Source organism: Castor canadensis, chromosome 11, assembly GCF_047511655.1.
Source record: "Castor canadensis chromosome 11, mCasCan1.hap1v2, whole genome shotgun sequence".
Lineage (NCBI taxonomy): Eukaryota > Metazoa > Chordata > Mammalia > Rodentia > Castoridae > Castor > Castor canadensis.
The window spans coordinates 43,981,559-44,001,716 of record NC_133396.1 but is presented as its reverse complement, the minus strand read 5'-3'; the positions used below and the strand labels follow the sequence as shown (position 1 = coordinate 44,001,716).

Genomic DNA, 20,158 nt, shown 5'->3' with positions numbered 1-20,158 from the left:
TGTCAAATCCAAAATCCTTTCAGAAGTGATTTAATTTTTGCTATTGAAGCAGATCAGCAATACTTTTTGCATTGCCCAAGGTTGCTTAGGATTGTCTTAAAAGAAGATAAATTACTTTGTAATAGTAGCTTCTGGCCTTGCATAATTTCTCTTCTTACTTGTATATGCTAGTACATGCAGTGCATAGTCCTAGGGCATGGAGATAAGACCACAGTGTCCTACTTTAGGGTATCCAGGGGAAATTCAACAGTTCTTAGCAACTTTCAGCCATAATGGGCTTGGTTATTATTAAAATTCATCTTTATCAGAGGAAGCACCAGTTAATGATTTTTCTTCTGGCCCAAAATGCTAGGCATTAGCTGGAATTGCTGAATGATTTGCAGTAGTGAAACTATGAGAGCAATTTCGTGTTTGTCCACAAATTATCATTAGCAGTTTCATTTGCTATCAGATAGAAGAAGCAGGAAGAATGGGCTCTTTGCCAGTTGTAGCTTCCCTCTGATTAGGGCGTTAGTTCAATTTTGTCCAATTAACTTTTATTGCAGATATTGATGATAATTACTTGCGAGCCAGTTTTTGGTGCAGTTATCCCAAGGCTGAAGTATGAACTTGATGAATTTTAATAACCACTGTGACACATTTTACTCCTTCCCTCCACTGCAGTTATTTATTCTTTCCAGACCTCTTTTAGACAAGAGGTCAAAGCATTGTAAAAATCCATCTCACATATTGGCCATCTTCTGAAGAGCTGTGTAGGATCATGTTTTTAAAGAATCTATTAGGAACAGCCTTAATGGCTTTTTATATTCTGAAATCATACTCCTGAGTTCATTGCTGCTTACCACAAGAGAATAAAAAAATGTTGTTCATGGTAGTATGTGCTAATTGTAAGATTATAGTAATTGGCAAAGTACAGTCTGGTCTTCTGGTTGTGTTTTTTATTTATCTTGGTTTTTGGAAACAAGGCCTCACTAAGTACCTGAGACTGGCCTTGAACTTTCTGTATAGCACAGGCTGGCCTCAAGTTCATGATCATCCTGACTGAGCCTCCCAAGTTCTGGGATTATACACATGCAACCCTGCACCACTGCTCCTGGCTTCTAGTTGTATTTTAAACTCTCTTCTATGTGCAAAAGAAAACTTTTAGTTTGGATATTTTTTTGGGCAATCAATAAAATGCTAAGGACTTATTTCTTTAACACTATAGGAATTTTAGAACGTCCTTTTTTTTTTTCTTTTTGGTGAGATTGAGATTTTGAACTCAGGGTATCATGCGTGTAAAGTAGGCACTCTACTGCTTGAGCCACACCTCCAGTCCATTTTGCTCTGGTTATTTTTGAGATGGGGTCTCTTGCTCTTGCCCAGACCTCAGAATTTGATCCTCTGGTCTCCGTCTCTCAAGTAGCTGAGATTACAGGTGTGAGCCACCAGTGCTGGTTAGAATGTCCTTTTAATTGAACATTACAGATAACCATTAGGAGAGAAAGAGGATTGAAAAAGGCAAATAGTTCGTGTCTTCCTAAGGATAACCCGTAGGTCTCCTTGCTATTTTCCTTCAAACTTTCACTTCAGTATTTGGTTTAATGGCTACTCTCTAAAGTAAATGGGCTCATAAGTGAAATCTTACTCTTTAAAATGCAAAAGACTGAAGTTGATCCAAATGACTTTTTTGCTGCTGTTTTCATTTCAGATGTTGTTTGCCTTAGTGTCCTTTTGTTGCTAGGCTATTTTCCTAAGGATTTATAAGCTTCCATGGATTTCTTCATAAATATGACTGTATAAAAATGTATTTGCCAAGGAGTATGGCAATGCATTTTAAGAGCCTGTTGTTACTGTTTGTTTAAATAAGAGAATAAAGTTAATGATTGCTTGGCGAAAGGCCACAAACAGCTTTTTCTTCTTCCAAAACTTCCTAGATCACACTAAAGAGGAAAGTGGGGAGTGATAAACATCATCTTTGTACCACTTCAAAGCTCTTCATTGGTTGTCACTAAAAAGCATTCTGCTATAGAATAACCAAGAAGACCCTGCTCCCCAGCTGCTGTAGGCATGAAAGTGGAGAAGAGGGGGTAATTGATGCTTTTCACAGAGTTGGAGATAAAACTTATGATGTCATTTGGAACTTTTTGTATAATAGGAGGAGAGTGTCAAAACTTACACTCCTTATCTTATAACAAGGCTTTCCTTTAGAACATAGGAAAAAGTTGCTTAAAAGGAGGGGCCTTGGGCTGGTGGAGTGGCTCAAGTGCCTAGCAAACATGAAGCCCTGAGTTCAAACCCTAGCACCGCCCAAAAAAAGAAAAGGAGGGGTCTTGAAAAGCTCTTATTAAAATGTGAATATGGAGACCTGGGAGCAGGCTCAAGTGGTGGAACACCTGCCTAGTCAGTGTGAGGCTTTTGAGTTCAAACCTCAGTCCTGCCTCTCCCCCACCCCTCCCCGCAACAGATTTGAACATGGCATGAATATCAGGTGTGAAGAAAGGAAAGTCATTAATAAGAGAGGAAGGTCACTAATAGTGTCTCCTTCAGGATAGACATTTCTTTTGGAACTTTTCCCTTCAGAATTAGTAAGCATTTGGGGAGGATGTGCTTTGAAACTATGTAAATAGTATTTTCCTTTTTAGCCTTTCAACTTACTAGTTTATTTTTATTAGTAGAGATTCATGATTTCTTGCTTTATTCAATGATATAATCTGTTAATAGTATTTTTTTAATTTACTTTGAGACAAGTTCTCACTCTATTGCTCAGGCTAGCCTTGAATTCCCAGACTTATGTGATCCTCTTGTGTCAGCCTCCGAATAGCTAGAAGAAAGTATGCTTCTGTTAATTAATTACTTAGTTAATTTGTTGGTACAGTAATTGGGTTTGAATTCAGGGCCTTGTTTTTACTAGGCAAGCATTCTTCTACTTGGGCCACGCCCGAGTTCTTCTTGCTTTTAGTTATTTTTTACTTAGGGTCTCCAGTATTTTGTCTGCTGCTGGCTTTAGACTCTAATTGTCATGCCTACCCTGGACTCATGAGTAGCTAGTGTACCACCACACCCAGCCATTTATTGTATATTTTGGTGTTCCGGTTATTGCAAATTTGGTCAGTCTATCAGAAAAAAATTAAGTAGACGCATATTTAATCTTAAACATGCCTTAGTCATGTTTGATGCTGCATGCCTGTAATCCCAGTAGTGAGTACTGTGGAGGCCAAGGTCGGAGAATCTTGAGTTTGAGGCCAGCCTAGGTTACATAGTGTGACCTTGTCTCAAGAAGAGAAGAGAAGAAGGTCCAAGTAATCTTGTCATCCTATTTCAAAGGCTTGGCCTGTACTGCTCAAACTATCATCTATGGACAGTGATAGAAAACAAGAGTTTACAACTCTTCTATTCCTGGAACTGGAATGTTCGTTTACCCATTCACTGTCCTCTCTAACGTTACTATATAAAATTCTCTCTCTTTGGCATTTACATATTGGCTATTATTACTTTGTGGTATTTTTTATTTATTTTTTTCTTTTTTAAGGTTGATGATAGATTACAGATTGGAAAATATTTGTTTAATGGAATGAGCATAAGTCTAGGAATTAAGACAGAAATTCAATACTAAATTCAATACCAAATTTATTATCCTGGTTATATATCACTGGACAAGTTACTCAATTTTTTGGAGTCCAGGTTTCCTAATCTGTAGAAAGCGAGTGATGTTTTTACCATATCTAGACTAAAAGATTGTTTTAAATTTCATGAAATAATGTATATGAATATGTACCACAGTGCAAAGTACTATAAAATTAAAGTGGTGGTTTGGTTCTGTTGGCAAAAATAAAATGACCTATATTTCTTTTTTTTGGGGGTAGAGGGCAGCACTGGGATTTGAACTCAGGGCCTCATGCTTGCTAGGCAGGTGCTCTTAACTGCTTGAGCCACTCCGCCAGTCCCTGTATTTCAGCAGATTAGGTAGATTATCACTAATATGTAAATAACGTTTACCATCCACTATGTAATACTCACAACAGTCTCGTGAAATAGGGTAGATTTTATAATGATGGTAAGCTACTTTCCCAAGGTAACATAGCTAGTAAGCAGCAAAGCTGGTATTCAAATACAACCAAATCTACTTCCACAATCTTGTCTTAACCCCTTCAATATAGTTCTTCAACTGACATTTACTTACATGTGGAGTGTTTTCCAAAAGTGACTTGACCTGGCCTTCACTTTTTCCTGATCTTTCGGTTTTATATTCAAGGAGTTTTGAGTTTATTAGAATGTTTTCTTAAGCTAGATAGTCCAGGAATGAAAATTTATCCCCACAATACTTGAATACATTTGGTGGTCAAATACAGATGACTTCATCATTTTTACACATGTATAATGAATAGTACAAAAATACTATACTGGTAGTATAGCTCAGTTGTGGAACACATGCCCTGGGTTTCATCCCCAGCATGCATGCGTATATATACACACACACACATAATTATATCACATTTACATATTCCATGTACATTTCTACCTGGAATTATAAGCACTTTTCCTTGTCTTTTTTTTGGGGGGGTGGGGAGGGGAGCGGGCATGGTACTAGGTTTGAGCTCAGGGCTTTGCACTTGGAACGCAGGTTCTCTGCCACTTCACCCTTGCCTTTAGGATTATGCTTTGGTTGTTTTGGAGATAGAGTCTCGAGAACTGTTTGCCCAGGTTGGACTCAAACTGTGATCCTCCCAATCTCAGTCTCCTAAGTAGCTAGAATTACAGGTGTTGAGCCCCAGCACCCAGCTTTTTTTTTTTTTTCTTCAGTGCTGAGCTTTGCTCCCAGCACACATGCTAGCACTCTTATCACTAAGCTGCATCCCCAGCCCCAGGTAGTCTTTAGTAACATTTAAAAAAATATATTAGGAGGCTCATGGTAATTTTACTAGACTAATATCTAGTTATTTTCCTTCTTTTGGATATTTCAGGTTCTTTCTGAGTTTTTTTTTGGTGGTGGTACTGGGGTTTGAACTCAATGCCTTGCACTTGTAGGTAGGCACTCTATCACTTGTGCCGCTCTGCCAGCCCTGTTTATATGTTAGGTAGTTTTGAGATAGGGTCTCAAGATCTCTGCCTCCTGAGTAGCTAGAATTATAAGTGTGAGCCACTGGTGCCCAGCTTGTTTTGTTTTGTTTTGTTTTTTGAGACACGATCTTGCTTTGTAGGCCAGTCTGGTCTCAAACTCAAAATCCTTCTGCCTCAGCCTTCTGAGTGCTAGGAGATTACAGACCTGAGTCACCACACTCAGCTTTAACATAAATCTTTTATTATTTCCTTAAATCAGATTTTAGAAGTGAAATTACTCTATCAAAGAGTATAAATATCTTAAAAACTATTGACAAGTTATTTCTAGAAAAAATACCTTACTTTAATAACCTTTCACTTGTTTTGTTTTGTTTTTTTTTCATATAGGCTGGGGATTGAATTTAGGACCCGTAGCTTACTTACTACACAAGTGTTTTATTACCTGAGCCATGCTCCACCCCTTCACTATGTTCGTGTGTGTGTGTGTGTGTGTGTGTGTGTGTGTGTATGTGTGTGTGTATTACTGGGGTTTGAACTCAGGGTCTCATACTTGCTAGACAGGCACTCTTATCACTTAAGCCATTTCACCAGATCTTTTTTGTGTTAGGTATTTTCAAGATAGAGTCTTTAGAACTATTTACCTACCAGGGCTGACTTCCAACTGCAATCTTCCTGAGTAGCTACAGTTAAAATGTGAGCCATTCATGCCCAGCTCTTCACAATGTTCTTGACTCTATATTGCTTTTCTTTTTTTCAAATGAAATTTTCAGTTTTTAAGCTAAAAAACAGTCTCATTTCACTTAATTTACATTTCTGTTTTTGTTTTGTTTTGTTTTGTTTGAGATAGGGTCTCCCAATGTAGCCCAGACTTGCCTTGAACTTTCCTGCTTCTACTCTATGGAGTGCTGGTAACATACAGGCATTTGCTACTATGCCTGGCTAATTTACATCTCTTTAATCCTGGATAATTGTACCTTTTCTTTATATATGTAGTAGTCACTTACATTTCTCCACAAATTCCTTTAAAGGAGGTTATGTCTTGAGCCTTTTGCATGCATCAGTGTTTATATAGATTCTTTTTATCCCTTCACTGCTTCTGTTTTTTCATAACTCTTCAGTACCTATTCAAAATTTCATTTAAGTCATTTTTTTGAAGTTTTAATAAACCATTTTATACAGTGTAAATAAGTGTTACTCATTACATAGCAACAATGCAGATTTATAAATGCCTATTAAACTTTTTAAATCCAGTCAGGAGCCAGTAGTTGACACTTGTAATCCTAGCTACTTGTGAGGCTGAGATTGGGAGGCTCAAGATACAAGGACAGCCTGGGCAAATAGCTTGAGCGACCCCTATCTCCAAAATAACTACAGCAAAATGGACTGGAGGTGTGGCTCAAGTGGTAGAGTGCCTGCTTTGCAATCATGAAGCCCTGAATTCAAACCCCAGTCTCACAAAATAAAACACCACAAAAAAAAACACCCCTAAAATCCAGCTGTGTACTTTTGATGACACACTTTAGACACAAAGATGGAAAATGCCTGTGCACCAGTACTTCAAAGTATGTGATGATGCAACAAGGTCAGGAAACAAAGGTTTATACAAACTCAAAAGCTTTCATTTAGATTTTATCAGAATAACACCTTGTAAGTTGTGTACTTACATGAGATCAAGCTTTTCTCTTTTTTCTTTTTTGGCAGCACTTGGGTTTGAACTCAGGGCTTCACACTTGCTAGCTTTTTCAAGATAGAGTCTTGGGAACTTTTTCCCTGGGGCTGACTTCAAACTGAGATCCTCCTGATCTCTGCCTCCTGAGTAGCTAGGATTACAGACATGAGCCCTGGTACCTGGCTTACTTTTAATATTTTGAGGCACCTCCATATTGCTTTTTGAAGTGAATGTACTCACATTTCCTATGAACAGTGTAGCACTGTGCAGGGCATCCCTTTCTCTCCATCCTTGCCAACACTTGTTTTCTTTTGTCTTTTTGATACCAGCCTTTCTAACAAGTATGAGTGATAATTTCATTTTGACTTTAATTAGCATTTCCCTGCTAATCAGTGAGAGCATTTTTTCAGATACCTATTGGCCATTTGTATTTCTCTTCCCCCTTCTTCCTCCCTCTTCCATGCATACTAGGCAAGTGGGCTGCCACTGAACTACTCCCCAACCCTAGTATGTCTTCCATTGAAGTATTTCCCTTCTTTTTAATTAAGTTGTTTTCTTTCAGTTGAATTGAATTCCTTATATATTTTGGATATTAACCCCTTATCATATGTATGGTTTAAAATATTTTCTCCCTTTCCATAGCACACTCTTTGTTTTCTTTGCTATGCAAAAGATTTTTCTAGTTTAATGTAATTCAATTTATTTTTGCTTTTGTTGTCCATGCTTGTTTTTTTTTTTTTTTGTCTAGGATCATTGGCCAGACCAATGTCATGGAACTTTCCCTGTGTTAGTTTCACTTCTTGTATTTTAAGTCTTTAACCCATTTTGAGGGTTTTTTGTTTTTGTATTTTTGTCGGACTGGGGTTTGAACTCAGAGCCTCACACTTGCTAGGTAGGCACTCTACCAGTTGAGCCACTCCACCAGCCCGAAGTTTGTCTTTTTGAGGGTTATTTTTTTTCAGGGGACGGGGGGTGTGGTACTGGACATTGAACTCATGGCCTTGTGTTTCTAGGCAAGCACTCTACCACTGGAGCCATGACCCAGCCTTTTTTGCATTGGTTATCTTTGAGATAGGGTCTTGCTTTTTCTAGGGCATGCCTGGAGTACAATCCTCCCAATTTGTGCTTTCCTGGATAGTTGGAATGGCAGGTGCACATCACCACCACACCAAGCCATTAGTTGAGATGGGGTGTGCAGTGAGCCACTGCACAACTGTTTTTGTATTCAGGGCAAGATAAGGGTCTAATTTCATTCTTCTCCATGGATATAGCTATTGGAATATTTTGTTGTTACAAAAATTTTAGAATTTTTTTTCTATTTCTGAAAAATGACATTGTAAAGTTGATAGTGATTGCATTGAATTTGTAGATCACCTTGTGTATTATGGACATTTTAGCAATATTCTAATTCATGAACATAGAATATCTTTCCATTTGTTTGGGTCTGTCTTTTTATTTGCTCATCAGTATTTTATAACTTTTCAGTGTACATACAGATTGTCTTTCACCTCATTGTTTAAACTTATTCCTAAGTATTTTTTAGCAATTAAATTTTAGCAAAAAAAAAAAAAAAAAGGATTTTTTTTTTTTCAGTGCTGGGTTTGAATTCACTTGCTAAGCAGGTGTTCTGCCACTTGAGCCATGCTTCATTATTCTCCCAGATAGTCAATTGTTATTGTGTAGAAGTCTGACTGAATTTTATACACTGATTTTGTATCCTGCAATTTTTTAAAATTTATTTTAGTATCTTTACGGTTTTCTATATAAGAGATCATGTCATCTGCAAGGACAGCTTTACCTCTTCTTTTCCAGCTTGGATGCCTTTAATTTCTTTTTCTTGCCCAGTTCTGGCTAGGACTTCCAATACTATTTTGAATAGAAGTAGCAAGAGTGGGCTTTACCTTGTTTCTGATCTTAGAGGAAAACTTTCATCTTTCTACCATTATGATACATGCTGAAGGCTTGTCATAGGCGGCCTTTATTGTGTTGTGGTGTAGTCCCTCCATACCCGATTTCTTGGGAATTTTTTGTTTGCTTTGTTTTGTTTTTGAGAAGGGGTCTTGCTATGTTGCCCAGGGTGGCGCCTCAAGTTCAAGATCCTCCGACCTCACTCAGTCTTACAAATCCCTGTAAGTCCAGCTCTGTTGAGAGATGTTTGTTTTACTTGTCTGTTTCTTTTTGAAACAGCGTTTCACTATATAGCCCAGTCTGGCCTTGAGCTCATGAGTCTCATGCCTCAGCTGCTTTTGTGCATGTATGACCATATCCAGCCCTGTGGAGTTTTTATGGTAAAAAGATGTTGAATTTTGTTGCTTGCTTTTTCTGCCTCTGATGAGATGATTGAATGATATTTATCCTTTAGTCTATTAATATGGTTCATCACATATAAATTTGCATATGTTAAACTATCCTTGCATACTTGGGATAAATCCCACTTGATCATAGTAGATAATCCTTTTAATGTGCTGTTGTTCAGTTTGCTAGCATTTGGGGAGGATTTTTTTTTTTTTAGTATATATTCATCAGCAATATTTGCCTGTAATTTTTCTATAGTTTTTGCCTCTCTTTGGTATCAGAGTAATACTGGCCTCATACAATGAGTTTTGAAGTATTCCCTGTTTAAATTTTTGGAAGAGTTTGAAAAGGATTGGTACTAGTTGTTCCTTAAATGTTTGGTAGAATTGTCTTTGTCTCTTGTTCTCATTGCCTTGTTTCTGGGCATAAACCCAAGTATTTATGAGCAAAATTCTACCTGGTCTGAAAACTTTGCTTGAGAATATAATTGTGATTAAATGCAAAGGTCACTCTACTCTTCTGAGATAGTTCAACTCAAACATAGTGATCCAGCCCTTGTAGGGCTTTGGGAACTCAAGCCTATTACATAACTTCATGAAATTTTGCAAGTCCTCAGATAGCTGCCTATAGCAAACACAGCCTGATTATTGATATTTTTAGGACTCTCATTTTTAATCAATGTGGATTAAAAAGTACAGAAGCCAGATCATACTTTTCAATTGCAAAATAGTACCCAACCTTTTTTTTTTTCATAAATGCACAAACATTTTTATCTGAAGTAAAGTACCTGTGCACACACTTGTTAGCACTTATTATGTATGTTAAGAATATAAATTTAAAGGGGCTGGCAGAGTGGCACAAGTGGTAGAGTACCTGCCTAGCAAACATGAGGCCGAGTTCAAATCTCAGTGTACTACCAAAAAAACCCAAAAGAATATAAATTTAAGTAAATTTCAGGCCTGGGGACTTCGCAAAGTAATAGAGCACTTTCTTAGTATGCCATAAGACCCTGAGTTTGATCCCCAGCACTACCCTCTCCGCCCAAAAGAAGTTCCAGAGCCTGTGGTTAGACTATGTGCAATCCTTCAGGAATGTGAGCCAGTAATATTTATTAAACATCTGTTTTGTGAATAATCTTGTTCCTGACCCTGTAATTAGGAAGGATAATTAAAAGACAAGCTCTGGGGCAGATGGAGTGGCTCAAGTGGTAGAGGTGCCTGGTTACTGTGAGGTCCAAGTTCAAACCCCAGTATGTCAAACAAAAAAGGTCTTAGGAAGTTCACCCTTAGATTGAAAGGTGAGAATGTCTAGGGAGAGAGAATATTTTTCTGGTACATGACAAAGAACAAAATCAAGATATAGCACTGGGTCAAAGATAAGTAATAGAGCTGGACACCAGTGGCTCACGCCTGTAATACTAGCTACTCAGGAGGCAGCAATCAGGAGGGTCATAGTTCGAAGCCAGCCTGGGCAAACAGTTCGAGAGACCCTATCTCAAAAAAATCCTTTGCACAAAAAAGGGGGGGGGCTGGTGGAGTAGCTCAAGGTGTAGTCCCTGAACCCCAATACCGGGGGAAAAAAAAAGATTCAGATTACAGTAGGAGTGAAAGTGTCTTTGGGGATGAGGGTGGGGTGGAAAACAAGATAAAATGAAGATCTATTGTGACATATTCTAAGGGAATAATTTACAAGTGTATTTCCAGCTGCTAGTGTGGTATACACTTGTAATCCTAGCACTCAGGAGGCTGAGGCAGGAGAATCAGAAGTTTGAGGCCAACCTGGACTACATAGTGAGACTGTGTTATAAAACAAAACAAACAAAAAGAAAATAGGTTTCTCAAGCTTTATGTGTTAAACAGCATGAAAATGGCTTGTTTCATATACAGTTCTGGAGTCTCAATAAGGAAGTCCAGATTGAGCATCCTTCTCCTTGAGCCAAGAGTTTTGGGTTCATGATGCAGGAGACTTTTAGGTTCCTTAACTGGGCTCAAGATAGAGAAGAAAGAAGTCTTTGAGCAGTGACTGAATAGTATTTAGATTGGGCAAATAGTGAAAAGTACAGTCCAGGTAGGAGTCCACAGTTATACTTGGGCTGACAAAATCACCTGTTGACTTTATAATGATTGCTTCATTATAAAAAGCCCTAAAGGGGACTGATTTTTGTCTCCTTTGATGAATTTGTAATTTTTGTCAACTCTGCTGTGCTTTTCCCCAGAGGAGTATTTTGGTGTCTTGTTTTTTGTGGTTTTTGTGTGTGTGTGTGTGTGTGTGTGTGTGTGTGTGTGTGGTACTGGGGCTTGAACTCAGGGCCTATATCTTGAGCCACTCCACCAGCTCTTTTTTTGTGATGGTTTTTTTTGAGATAGGGTTTGAAAACTATTTGCTTTGAACCCTGATCCTCCTGATCTCTGCCTCCTCAGTAGCTAGGATTACAGGCTTGAGCCATCAGTGCTCAGCTTCCATAGGTTTTAATAAACCATATTTCTTAGACTCCGGGAGTAAAGGAATAGACAGCAGTAGGATAAAACTTCTTATTATTAAAGTTGTCTTCTTAAGGAGTAAGCATGTAGCTCAGTGGTAGAGCACTTGACTGCATATGGGAGAGCTCTGAGTTTGATTCCTAGCAAGGTGTTGGGGGTTGGGAGAGTAGGGTGATTTTTTGTTTTGTTTTGTTTTGAGATGTGATCTCATTGTATAGCCGAGGCTGGCCTGGAACTCAAAATCCTTCTGTTTCAGAATCCTATGACCTGGGGTTTACAGACCTGCATCACCAGGCCTTGTTTTTTAAAAATAGCTTTTTTAGAAAACCTTTGGCTTGGGGATGAAAAGATTTAATCACAAGTATTGGTAATAATTCTTTTAATTAAGGTTTCTCAGTGTTAACTGTATTCTCTTAAGATAAATATTCAGTAGTCACATAGCAACAGGTACATTTTCTTTCTTTACCTTGGGTCTCAGAGATGTCAGTGCTCCAAGATCCACTTTTTTGTTTGTTTTCAGTGCTGGGAATTGAACCCAGTGCCTTGTACATGCTAAGACAAGGCATTCTGCCACTACACTATTATGCCCAACACCCAATTTCACTTTTTTTTTAATGTTCCTGGGATTTGAACTCAGTACCTAATGCTTGCTAGGCAGGCACTCTACTACTTTAGTCACTTAGCCAACCCTCTTTGGTGTTGGATATTTTTGAAATATTTGCTTGGACTGGCTTTGAACCTCGATCATCCTGATCTCTGCCTCCTGAGAAGGTAGGATTACAGGTGTGAGCCATAGCTTGGATCAGAAGCTGGGGTGGTCAACCTGAGTTTTCCTTGTGGTCAAGGGAGGATTATTCTTCCTTTTTTTTTTTTTCCAGAGGTATCGGGGTTTGAACTCAGGGCTTACATGCTTGCTAGGCAGGCGCTCTACCACTTAAGCCACTCTACCAGTGGGAGGGTTCTTCTTAAAGGTGGGGATTGAAGGTAGGTTTTGGAAAACTAGAGAGAACTGAAGAAGTGCTAAAGCAGTAGATGGTAGTGTTGAGACTTCCTGAGAAATTGCCTCTGTAAAGATTACTTTCCCTATCCCCCAAGGAAAAATTCCTTTGCCAGCATTTTGTCTTTTCCTACCAAAAACCATAGGAGAAGGAGAGCTTTCCTCTTTACCTAACCTTCAGTGGTCCCAGACCTGAGTAATTCTTTTAATTAAGATTTCTCAGTGTTAACCATAGTCTCTTAGGATAAATATTCAGTAGTCATATAACAACAGGTACATTTTTTTTCTTTACCTTGGGTAAGCAGTACAAATGCCGCTTACGTTTCTCTACCACCACTGATCTGAGGCAGAGATTACTCTTTACCAGATGCCACCCAAGAGAGCAAAGAGCATGACTTCACAAATTCAATGAAACATTTAGTAGTCTTCTGATAGAGGCAAACCTGGGGGAGAGCAAAAATTAAAGTATTTTTGAGCCAGGTGCCAGTAGCTTACACGTGTAATCCTAGAGATTACAGGAGGCAGAGATCAGGAGGATCGCCATTTGAAACCAGCTCATGCAAATAATTCTGTCTTGAAAAAAAAAAACAAAAACCTGCACGCACACACACAAAAGGGCTGGTGGAGTGGCTCAGGCTGTAGGCCTTGAGTTCAAACCCTAGTACTGAAAAAAAAAATAGTATATTTGAATTTTTCCTGTGGTGTTATAAGGACTTGTTCCTTAATTAGCAGTAGTTGGGAAAGTGCTAGCATTGTTCAGCAGGAGAGCTTGAACACCCAAGTTCTGTGCTCACTGTGATAGCATAGTCCTGGCCCCACCAGTATAGATCTAGCCTACCAACTAGTAGAAGGAAAGCTGGCTGAAAGCTCATAGAGAGGCCAAGGAAACCTTTCTGTCTTTCTCTGTGATTTCTACAGCACTACTAATTGTCAGTAAACTGAAGTCAAGAATTGATTTTTGAGATCCTTTCAGAAGATAATGCTTGCATTGATTTTCTGGATCTAATTGTACTTCTGGAAATATTAGTTATAAAATTTTATTAGTACTTAACATTTTTTGAAAAGCAGATTGTAATCAAAATATGTGGGTTGTTTGCCAGGACTCCAGAGGAGTACTTTTATACTGACATCTCTGCTATCTAGAATGAGTTGTGGAGGGAAGTGGATTTCTTCTTATGTCTTCATAACTTCTGTGACCTTGCCATAATCTGAACCCATTCCTTAATTTGCCTGACCTAGCCGGATCTGATTCTTGACTTAAGTGAAACTGACCAAGGGGCTTGAAAACTCCCCTAGAAGGCAATCTTTTGAAAAGTATAGTAAATGGACCCAGAACTCCAAAAGAAAGAATCACAAATTAGGGTCATAAATTCATATTCAGCACCCCAGATGATGCCATTGAGAGCTAAAGAATATTCCAGAGCCAGATATGGGGGCTCTGGAATCTCAAAACTCATGAGGCTGAGGCAGGAGGGATAGTGAGTTAAGGCCAGACTAAGCTATGAATTGAGACCCCTGCCTCAAAAACAAAACAAACACAATAACAGCAATAAAAATCCAAGTGTATTCTAGGAACCACTATTCTGTTCTGTAGAATGCAGTATTTCCCAATTCTAAGAAAATTAAAAATAAAAATAAAGTCAAGATTATTAGGCAAAAAAAAATTCTTGGCTGGGTGCTGGTGGTTCACATCTGTAATCCTAGCTACTAAGGAAGCAGAGATCAAAGATTCAAAGCAAACCCCTATCTCAAAAAAAAACCCACCCCCAAAAAAAGGGTTTGTGGAATGACTCAAGGGGTAAGAGTACCTGCCTAACAAGTATGAGGCCTGAGTTCAAACCTCAGTGCCACAAATAAAAGTGAAAGTTCTTATCGAGGGTATTAATCATGGAGAGCCCAAGCTCTGGTGTTGTACTTAGTCATTCCCTCCTGCCCCAACTAAATTGACTTTCTGGAGTCTTGACAGAACTCATCTCTTAATTTTGCTCTTTTGTTAGCATTCAGTAGATCCATTAATGTCTCTTTGTTGGCTTCTCTTCCTATTCAAATCCAAAGGTATGGCTTAGGGGCAAGATACTATAGTCACCTCTTAGGATCTATACCCCCTTATCTTTTGAATAATCAGGATTTAATAGCTATATCAGAGATTGTGGTGATCATTTATAGATTTGTTCCTAAAAAGGACCGGGAGAAGGTGTCTGCAAGACAGCCAAGTGAATGCATTCTTTTATCCCCATCTTCAGATTATCAACCATCCAGATGTGAACATCTCTTAAGGCATTTAACAGTTAATTTTTCCTTATTTTAAAATTATTTATAGAAATAGAATATGTACAAAAGTATAAAGGGGAAAAATTGTCCCCAAATAATAGTTTGTGTTTTACATGGTTTAGAATATTTCCTTCCAGTCTTTTTTTTTAAAGCTGGTAGTAGAAAGCCTTGTATGGTGGTACTCCCTGTAGTCCCAACATATGAAAGACTGAGGCAGGAGGTTCCCTTGAGTTTAGGAATTTAAGGCCATGTAGGTAACATTTTTTAAAAAAAAGAGAGAGAACGAGAGGAAAGGGCCAGGTTCTGGTTCTACTCAGGAGGCAGAGATCAGGAGGATCACAGTTTGATACCAGCCCAGGCAAATAGTTTGTGAGGACCCCCCCCGCCAAAATAACCAGAGCAAAATAGACTGGAGGTGTGTCTAAAGCAGTAGAGCCCCTGCTTTTTGAGTGTGAAGCCCTGAGTTCAAACCCCAGTCACACCAGTCGGGTGGAAGGGATAGGTTTTTTTTTTTGGGGGGGGTGGTCTCTGATGTTGTACTGTCTGACCTTGAACTCCTGGGCTCAAGTGATCCTCCCACCTCAGCCTCCAGAGTAGGGAGGGGAGTAAAGGTACTGTTTTAGTTAGTGAGGTCAAAGAAGCCTTCTTCTTAGGCAATGACATTCAAGCAGAGAAATCCGAAAGAAGTGAGGAAGCTAGAAAAATGGTCAGATGCCTGGGGAAGAACATTCCACAACCCATGTAGTGGCAGTGGGCTCATTGAGGGACTGCAAGGAGACTGACTAGAAGTAAAGTCATCAAGAATGGCAGGGGCAGAAGATGAGTCAGAGAGATCCCATTTTATTCTAAGTGAGATAGGATGTCATTGGAAATAGTTAAACAACCATGACTTCCAATTTGAAAAAAAAGAAAATAACTGACTGCTGGGTAGAGAGATACTGAGTGATAAGGGCAAAGGTAGAAGAGAAAGACTATTTAGAAGACTACTGTAGTTAATCAGGCTAGAGATGATTTGATGTTAAAGGAGGTTTATTATTTCAAAAAAAGGTTGGGAGGTCCAACATTAAATCTCAAATGACCATTTTGAATTAGACTTCAATATAGTGATGCTCTGCTTAACTATGGAGATTGTGAGATATATTCTGAGACACGCACATTGGATGATTTTGACTTTATGAATACATAGAGCATATTTACCGGAAGTATATGGCCATAGCTTACTGCACACCTAGGCTATATAGCAATAGCCTACTGCTTCTAGGTTGTAAGCCTGTACAGCATGTTAATATACTGAATACTGCTGGCAGTTGTAACACAATGGTAGTATTTATGTATCTAAACATAGAAAAGATATAGTAAAGGGCCAGGCATGGGTGGCACACAGCTACTGGAGAGGCAGAGATCAGGAGGATTAAGGTTTGAGGCTAACTGGGCAAAAAGTGAGATCCCCCATCTAAGCCAACAAACCAGGTGTGGTGGTGGTGCCTTCCTACAGTCTCAGGCTGAGGTTGGCCCCAGGCAAAAACAGGAGACCTTATTCCAAAAAATAACTAAAACCACAAAAAGGCCAGGGACACTGCTCAAGGAGTAGTGTGCCTACCTAGCAAGCACGAGGCCCTGATTTCAAACTCCAGTACTGCTTAAAAAGAGAGAGAGAAGAAAAAGAAAAGAGAAAAAAAAAAGGCACAAAAAAATACTAGACAAAAGCCATTTTTTAGTTCCATTATAATCTTTTGGGACCACTGACTTAACATGTAGTCTGTCATTGACCAAAACTCATGCAACCCATGACTGTATTTGTTAGTTCCTTTTCTTTCCTTGGAGCTTGTACCTCAGCTATATCAGGATCATAAAGGAGAGGTTATTAATTAGGAGATAAGCATTCATAAGGGAATTGTAAGTAATTATAAGCAATACCTCAATTGTTTGGCTCCAATAGAAAACTTTCTTAAAGCAGTGCAGTTGGCACACTGTGTTCATTCTGTTGTCCCACCCACCAGAAACCTAAAAAGATTGAATCTGTGCCAGAACTCTAAGGCAGCTCTTTTCATTGAGGTATTCAGTTTCCAGTTCTTTTGCTGCAGTTGCTATCTTAAGCACAGTTTAAGCAGCCTCTTTTACACAATATCTTTTCAGTTACCCAGTCTTGCAAGCTGGCCTCTCTGATACTCATCATGACGAGGTAGTTTCACATACCTGAAAGAACTCCTTGAAAGGAAATAAAGAGGTTTTGTGGTCTTTGCTTAACATTTGAGCTTCCCCTGACACACTCTTGTGTTGTGATCTAAAGCTGTAAAATGCCACCTTGATTTGTGGGTTTTGCAATATTGGAAGAAATGTTCATGCATTTTACTACATTCTATTTATTTGAAAACTCATTCCTGGTACCCAGGAGCTTGCTGTCTATTTGGGCAATATATGTCTTGTTGGTAAATATCTCTGACGAAATCTATGCTACCTTTTTAAAATTTATTAGTGGGTATTAATTGTACAAAGGGGTTTTGTTGTGATATTTCTATATATGTATATAATGTATTTTGACCAAATTCACCTTCTGTATTATTCTTTTCTTTCCTATCCATGCCATCGTGACCATAATATTAGGATCAATTGCTAGGATCATCTGTGAGCAGCCCCCTGCCTCCTTGCTTTACTCTGGGAGGAGTGCCTTTTTTTCCCTCTCCCCAACCCCTTTTGGGGTCCAGGAAGTCTTAACTATGTGAAAGGTATTAGAAAAGGCAAATCCCTCAAAATTTACAAATAGAATTTGCTTTTAAAAGTGATTAACTGTAGGCCAAGTGTAGTGGTACATACCTGTAATTCCCAGCACTTGAGAAGCTGAGGCAGAAGATCAGTAGTTGGAGATCATTCTGGGCTACATAGTGAGACCCTGTCTCAAAAGAAGAAAAATGGACCTGGGAGCTAGCGGCTCATATCTGTGAGCCACAGGCAGAGATCAGGAGGACCGCTCTTCAAGGCCAGCCCTGGCAAATAGTTTTCAAGATCCTGATTTGAAAACACCCAGCACAAAAAAGGGCTGGTGGAGTGTCTCAAGTAGTATAGTGTCTACCTCGCAATCTCGAGGCCCTGAGTTCAAACCCACCCTAGTCTCACCCCCTACCCCTTCCCAAAAAAAGTGGTTAAGTATGCGTCCTAGAATGCTTTGCAGCTTCTTTCTTTTAAAACTGAGTTCAGTGAGCCAGGTGTGGTAATGCATGCCTATAATCCTAGCACTCAGAAGGCTAAGAGAGGAGGACTATAAGGTTAAGACCAGCCTGGACTATATAGTGAGACCCTGTCCAAAAAAAACATAAATAAGCTGGGTGCCAGTGGCTCATGTCTGTAATCGTAGCTATTTGGGAGGCAGAAATCAGGAGGATCATAGTTTTAGGCCAGCCTGACAAATAGTTTGAGAGACCCTATCGGAAATACCCAACATAGGAATGGAAGAAGAGCAAAATGTTATCATTCGCTGGTAAGTGGATGGAATTGGAGAACATTCTGAGTGAGATTAGCCTGGCCCAAAAAACCAAAAATTGTCCCTCATATGCGGACATTAGATCAAGGGCAAGCACAACAAGGGGATTGGACTTTAATCACGTGATAAAAACGAGAGCACACAAGGGAGATATGAGGATAGGAAAGACACCTAAAAAACTAGATAGCATTTGTTGCCCTCAACGCAGAGAAACTAAAGCAGATCTTTTAAAGCAACTGAGGCCAATAGGAGAAGGGGACCAGGAACTAGAGAAAAGGTTAGATCAAGAAGAATTAACCTAGAAGGTAACACACACGCACAGGAAAGCAATGCATGTCAACTCCCTGTATAGCTATCCTTATCTCAACTAGCAAAACCCCTTGTTCCTTCCTATTATTGCTTATACTCTCTCTTCAACAAAATTAGAGATAAGGGCAAAATAGCTTCTGCCTGGTATCAAGGGAGTGGGGGGAGAGGGAGAGGAAGGGGGCGGGAGTAAGGGAGAGGGTGGGGGAAGGGGGGAGAAATGACCTAAACATTGTATGCACATATGAATAAAAAAAATAAAAATAAATTAAAAAAAAATAAAGGGATGAAGAAGTAGCTCGTGATAGAGTGCCTGCCTAGCAAACATGAGGTCCCTAGTTCAAACTAAAAAAAAATAAATAAAAGTAAGTTTAGATTATTGAGTCACAAGTCAGACTTTGAGTGCCTTTGCAAGTCACACTGTACTGCCTCTGGAAACATGCAAGTGCTCTGGCCTCCAACCAGGACTGTTAATGAACTGACCCAGGCCCTACAAAGCCTAGTGCTCTTCAGGAATTCTGAAGCTTTACAGATGTACCTGTGTTTTCCAATTATTTGTATAAATAGGTACTTTCTAGTTTTTACTTCTCCCACTCACACATCTGTACTGACTGGAGTATCATTTTAGCTATAGTGATAGTTGATTGCTACAGATAAAGATATGAATAGGTATACTTTCTTTTCTTTTTTTTTAGACAGGATCTTGCTGTACATAGTCCAGGCTGTGTAGCCTATGATAGCCTCAAACTCATAATCCTCCTGCCTCAACCTCCCAAATTCTGGGATTACAGATGTGTATCATTACACTGGGTAAAATGTAGATATGCTTTGAACCAGCACACTGTTAATTAAATTGCTTGTCTATCTAAACTTGAGCTTCTGCTGCTCATATCTAATGTCCCTGGTATCTTCTTTGTTGTATAAGTTGACTTGTGTTCCATGACCTTGTCTTTTCATTTATTACAGTGTGAGCCACTGCCTCATGTTGTGTTGATGCTGGTCTGCCATGCTAGCCTGTTTACCAGGGCCAGGTGACCTGTCCTTTCAGCTTCTTTCTCACACGCAGATGAACACTGGACTTCAGAAATGTAAGTAATCTGGATAACCCAGGGAAGGATGTGTGATCCTTTATTGTGTCCCTACCTGTGGGCTATTCCAGAGGCACATCTGGGGTACATTCACCATGAGTTTTGGTATTTTCAAGGTATTTGTCAGCAGAGACAGCAGGAAAGCAGCTGTGTAAAGGCCATACCTGTCAGCAATGTGAGATACTTTTGAAATCAGAGAAATCCTCTTAAGTACTACAATTCCCAGTGTATACGAGCTTAACTTTAATTGTTGCTGGTAGCTTTCTGTTGAGCAACAAAGCTACAAGGAGATTTATAGGATATATATGTACACACACATACATTTAGATCACTCTTCAAAAAGGTGTTTCAGTTTGAACCCCATGAGGAAATGAATGAAAACTCATAGTCCAGATTACTTACTGAATCTCTAAAACTGTTTACACTGTTATATTGCTTTGAGTTCTATGTACATTCTACCATGGAAATAGGTAGCTCCCTTTGGCATTCCTGTCTGTCTTTTGAGCCAGTGTGACTTCAGTTCATAGCAAGTAA

General features: G+C 39.1%; 1 protein-coding gene across 7 annotated transcripts in view; it reads left to right on the top strand.

Moving 5' to 3' along the window:
- The window catches only part of Fam222b (family with sequence similarity 222 member B), a 70,282-nt gene that overhangs the window by 41,256 nt on the left and 8,868 nt on the right, over positions 1-20,158 (top strand). For all 7 annotated transcript variants that reach the window (XM_074046476.1, XM_074046478.1, XM_074046480.1 and 4 more), the window contains one exon: positions 19,503-19,624. In XM_074046476.1, the coding sequence (XP_073902577.1) occupies positions 19,543-19,624 (82 nt within the window). In that variant the 5' untranslated portion in view covers positions 19,503-19,542. Of the gene's footprint in view, positions 1-19,502; positions 19,625-20,158 lie in introns of those variants that run through there.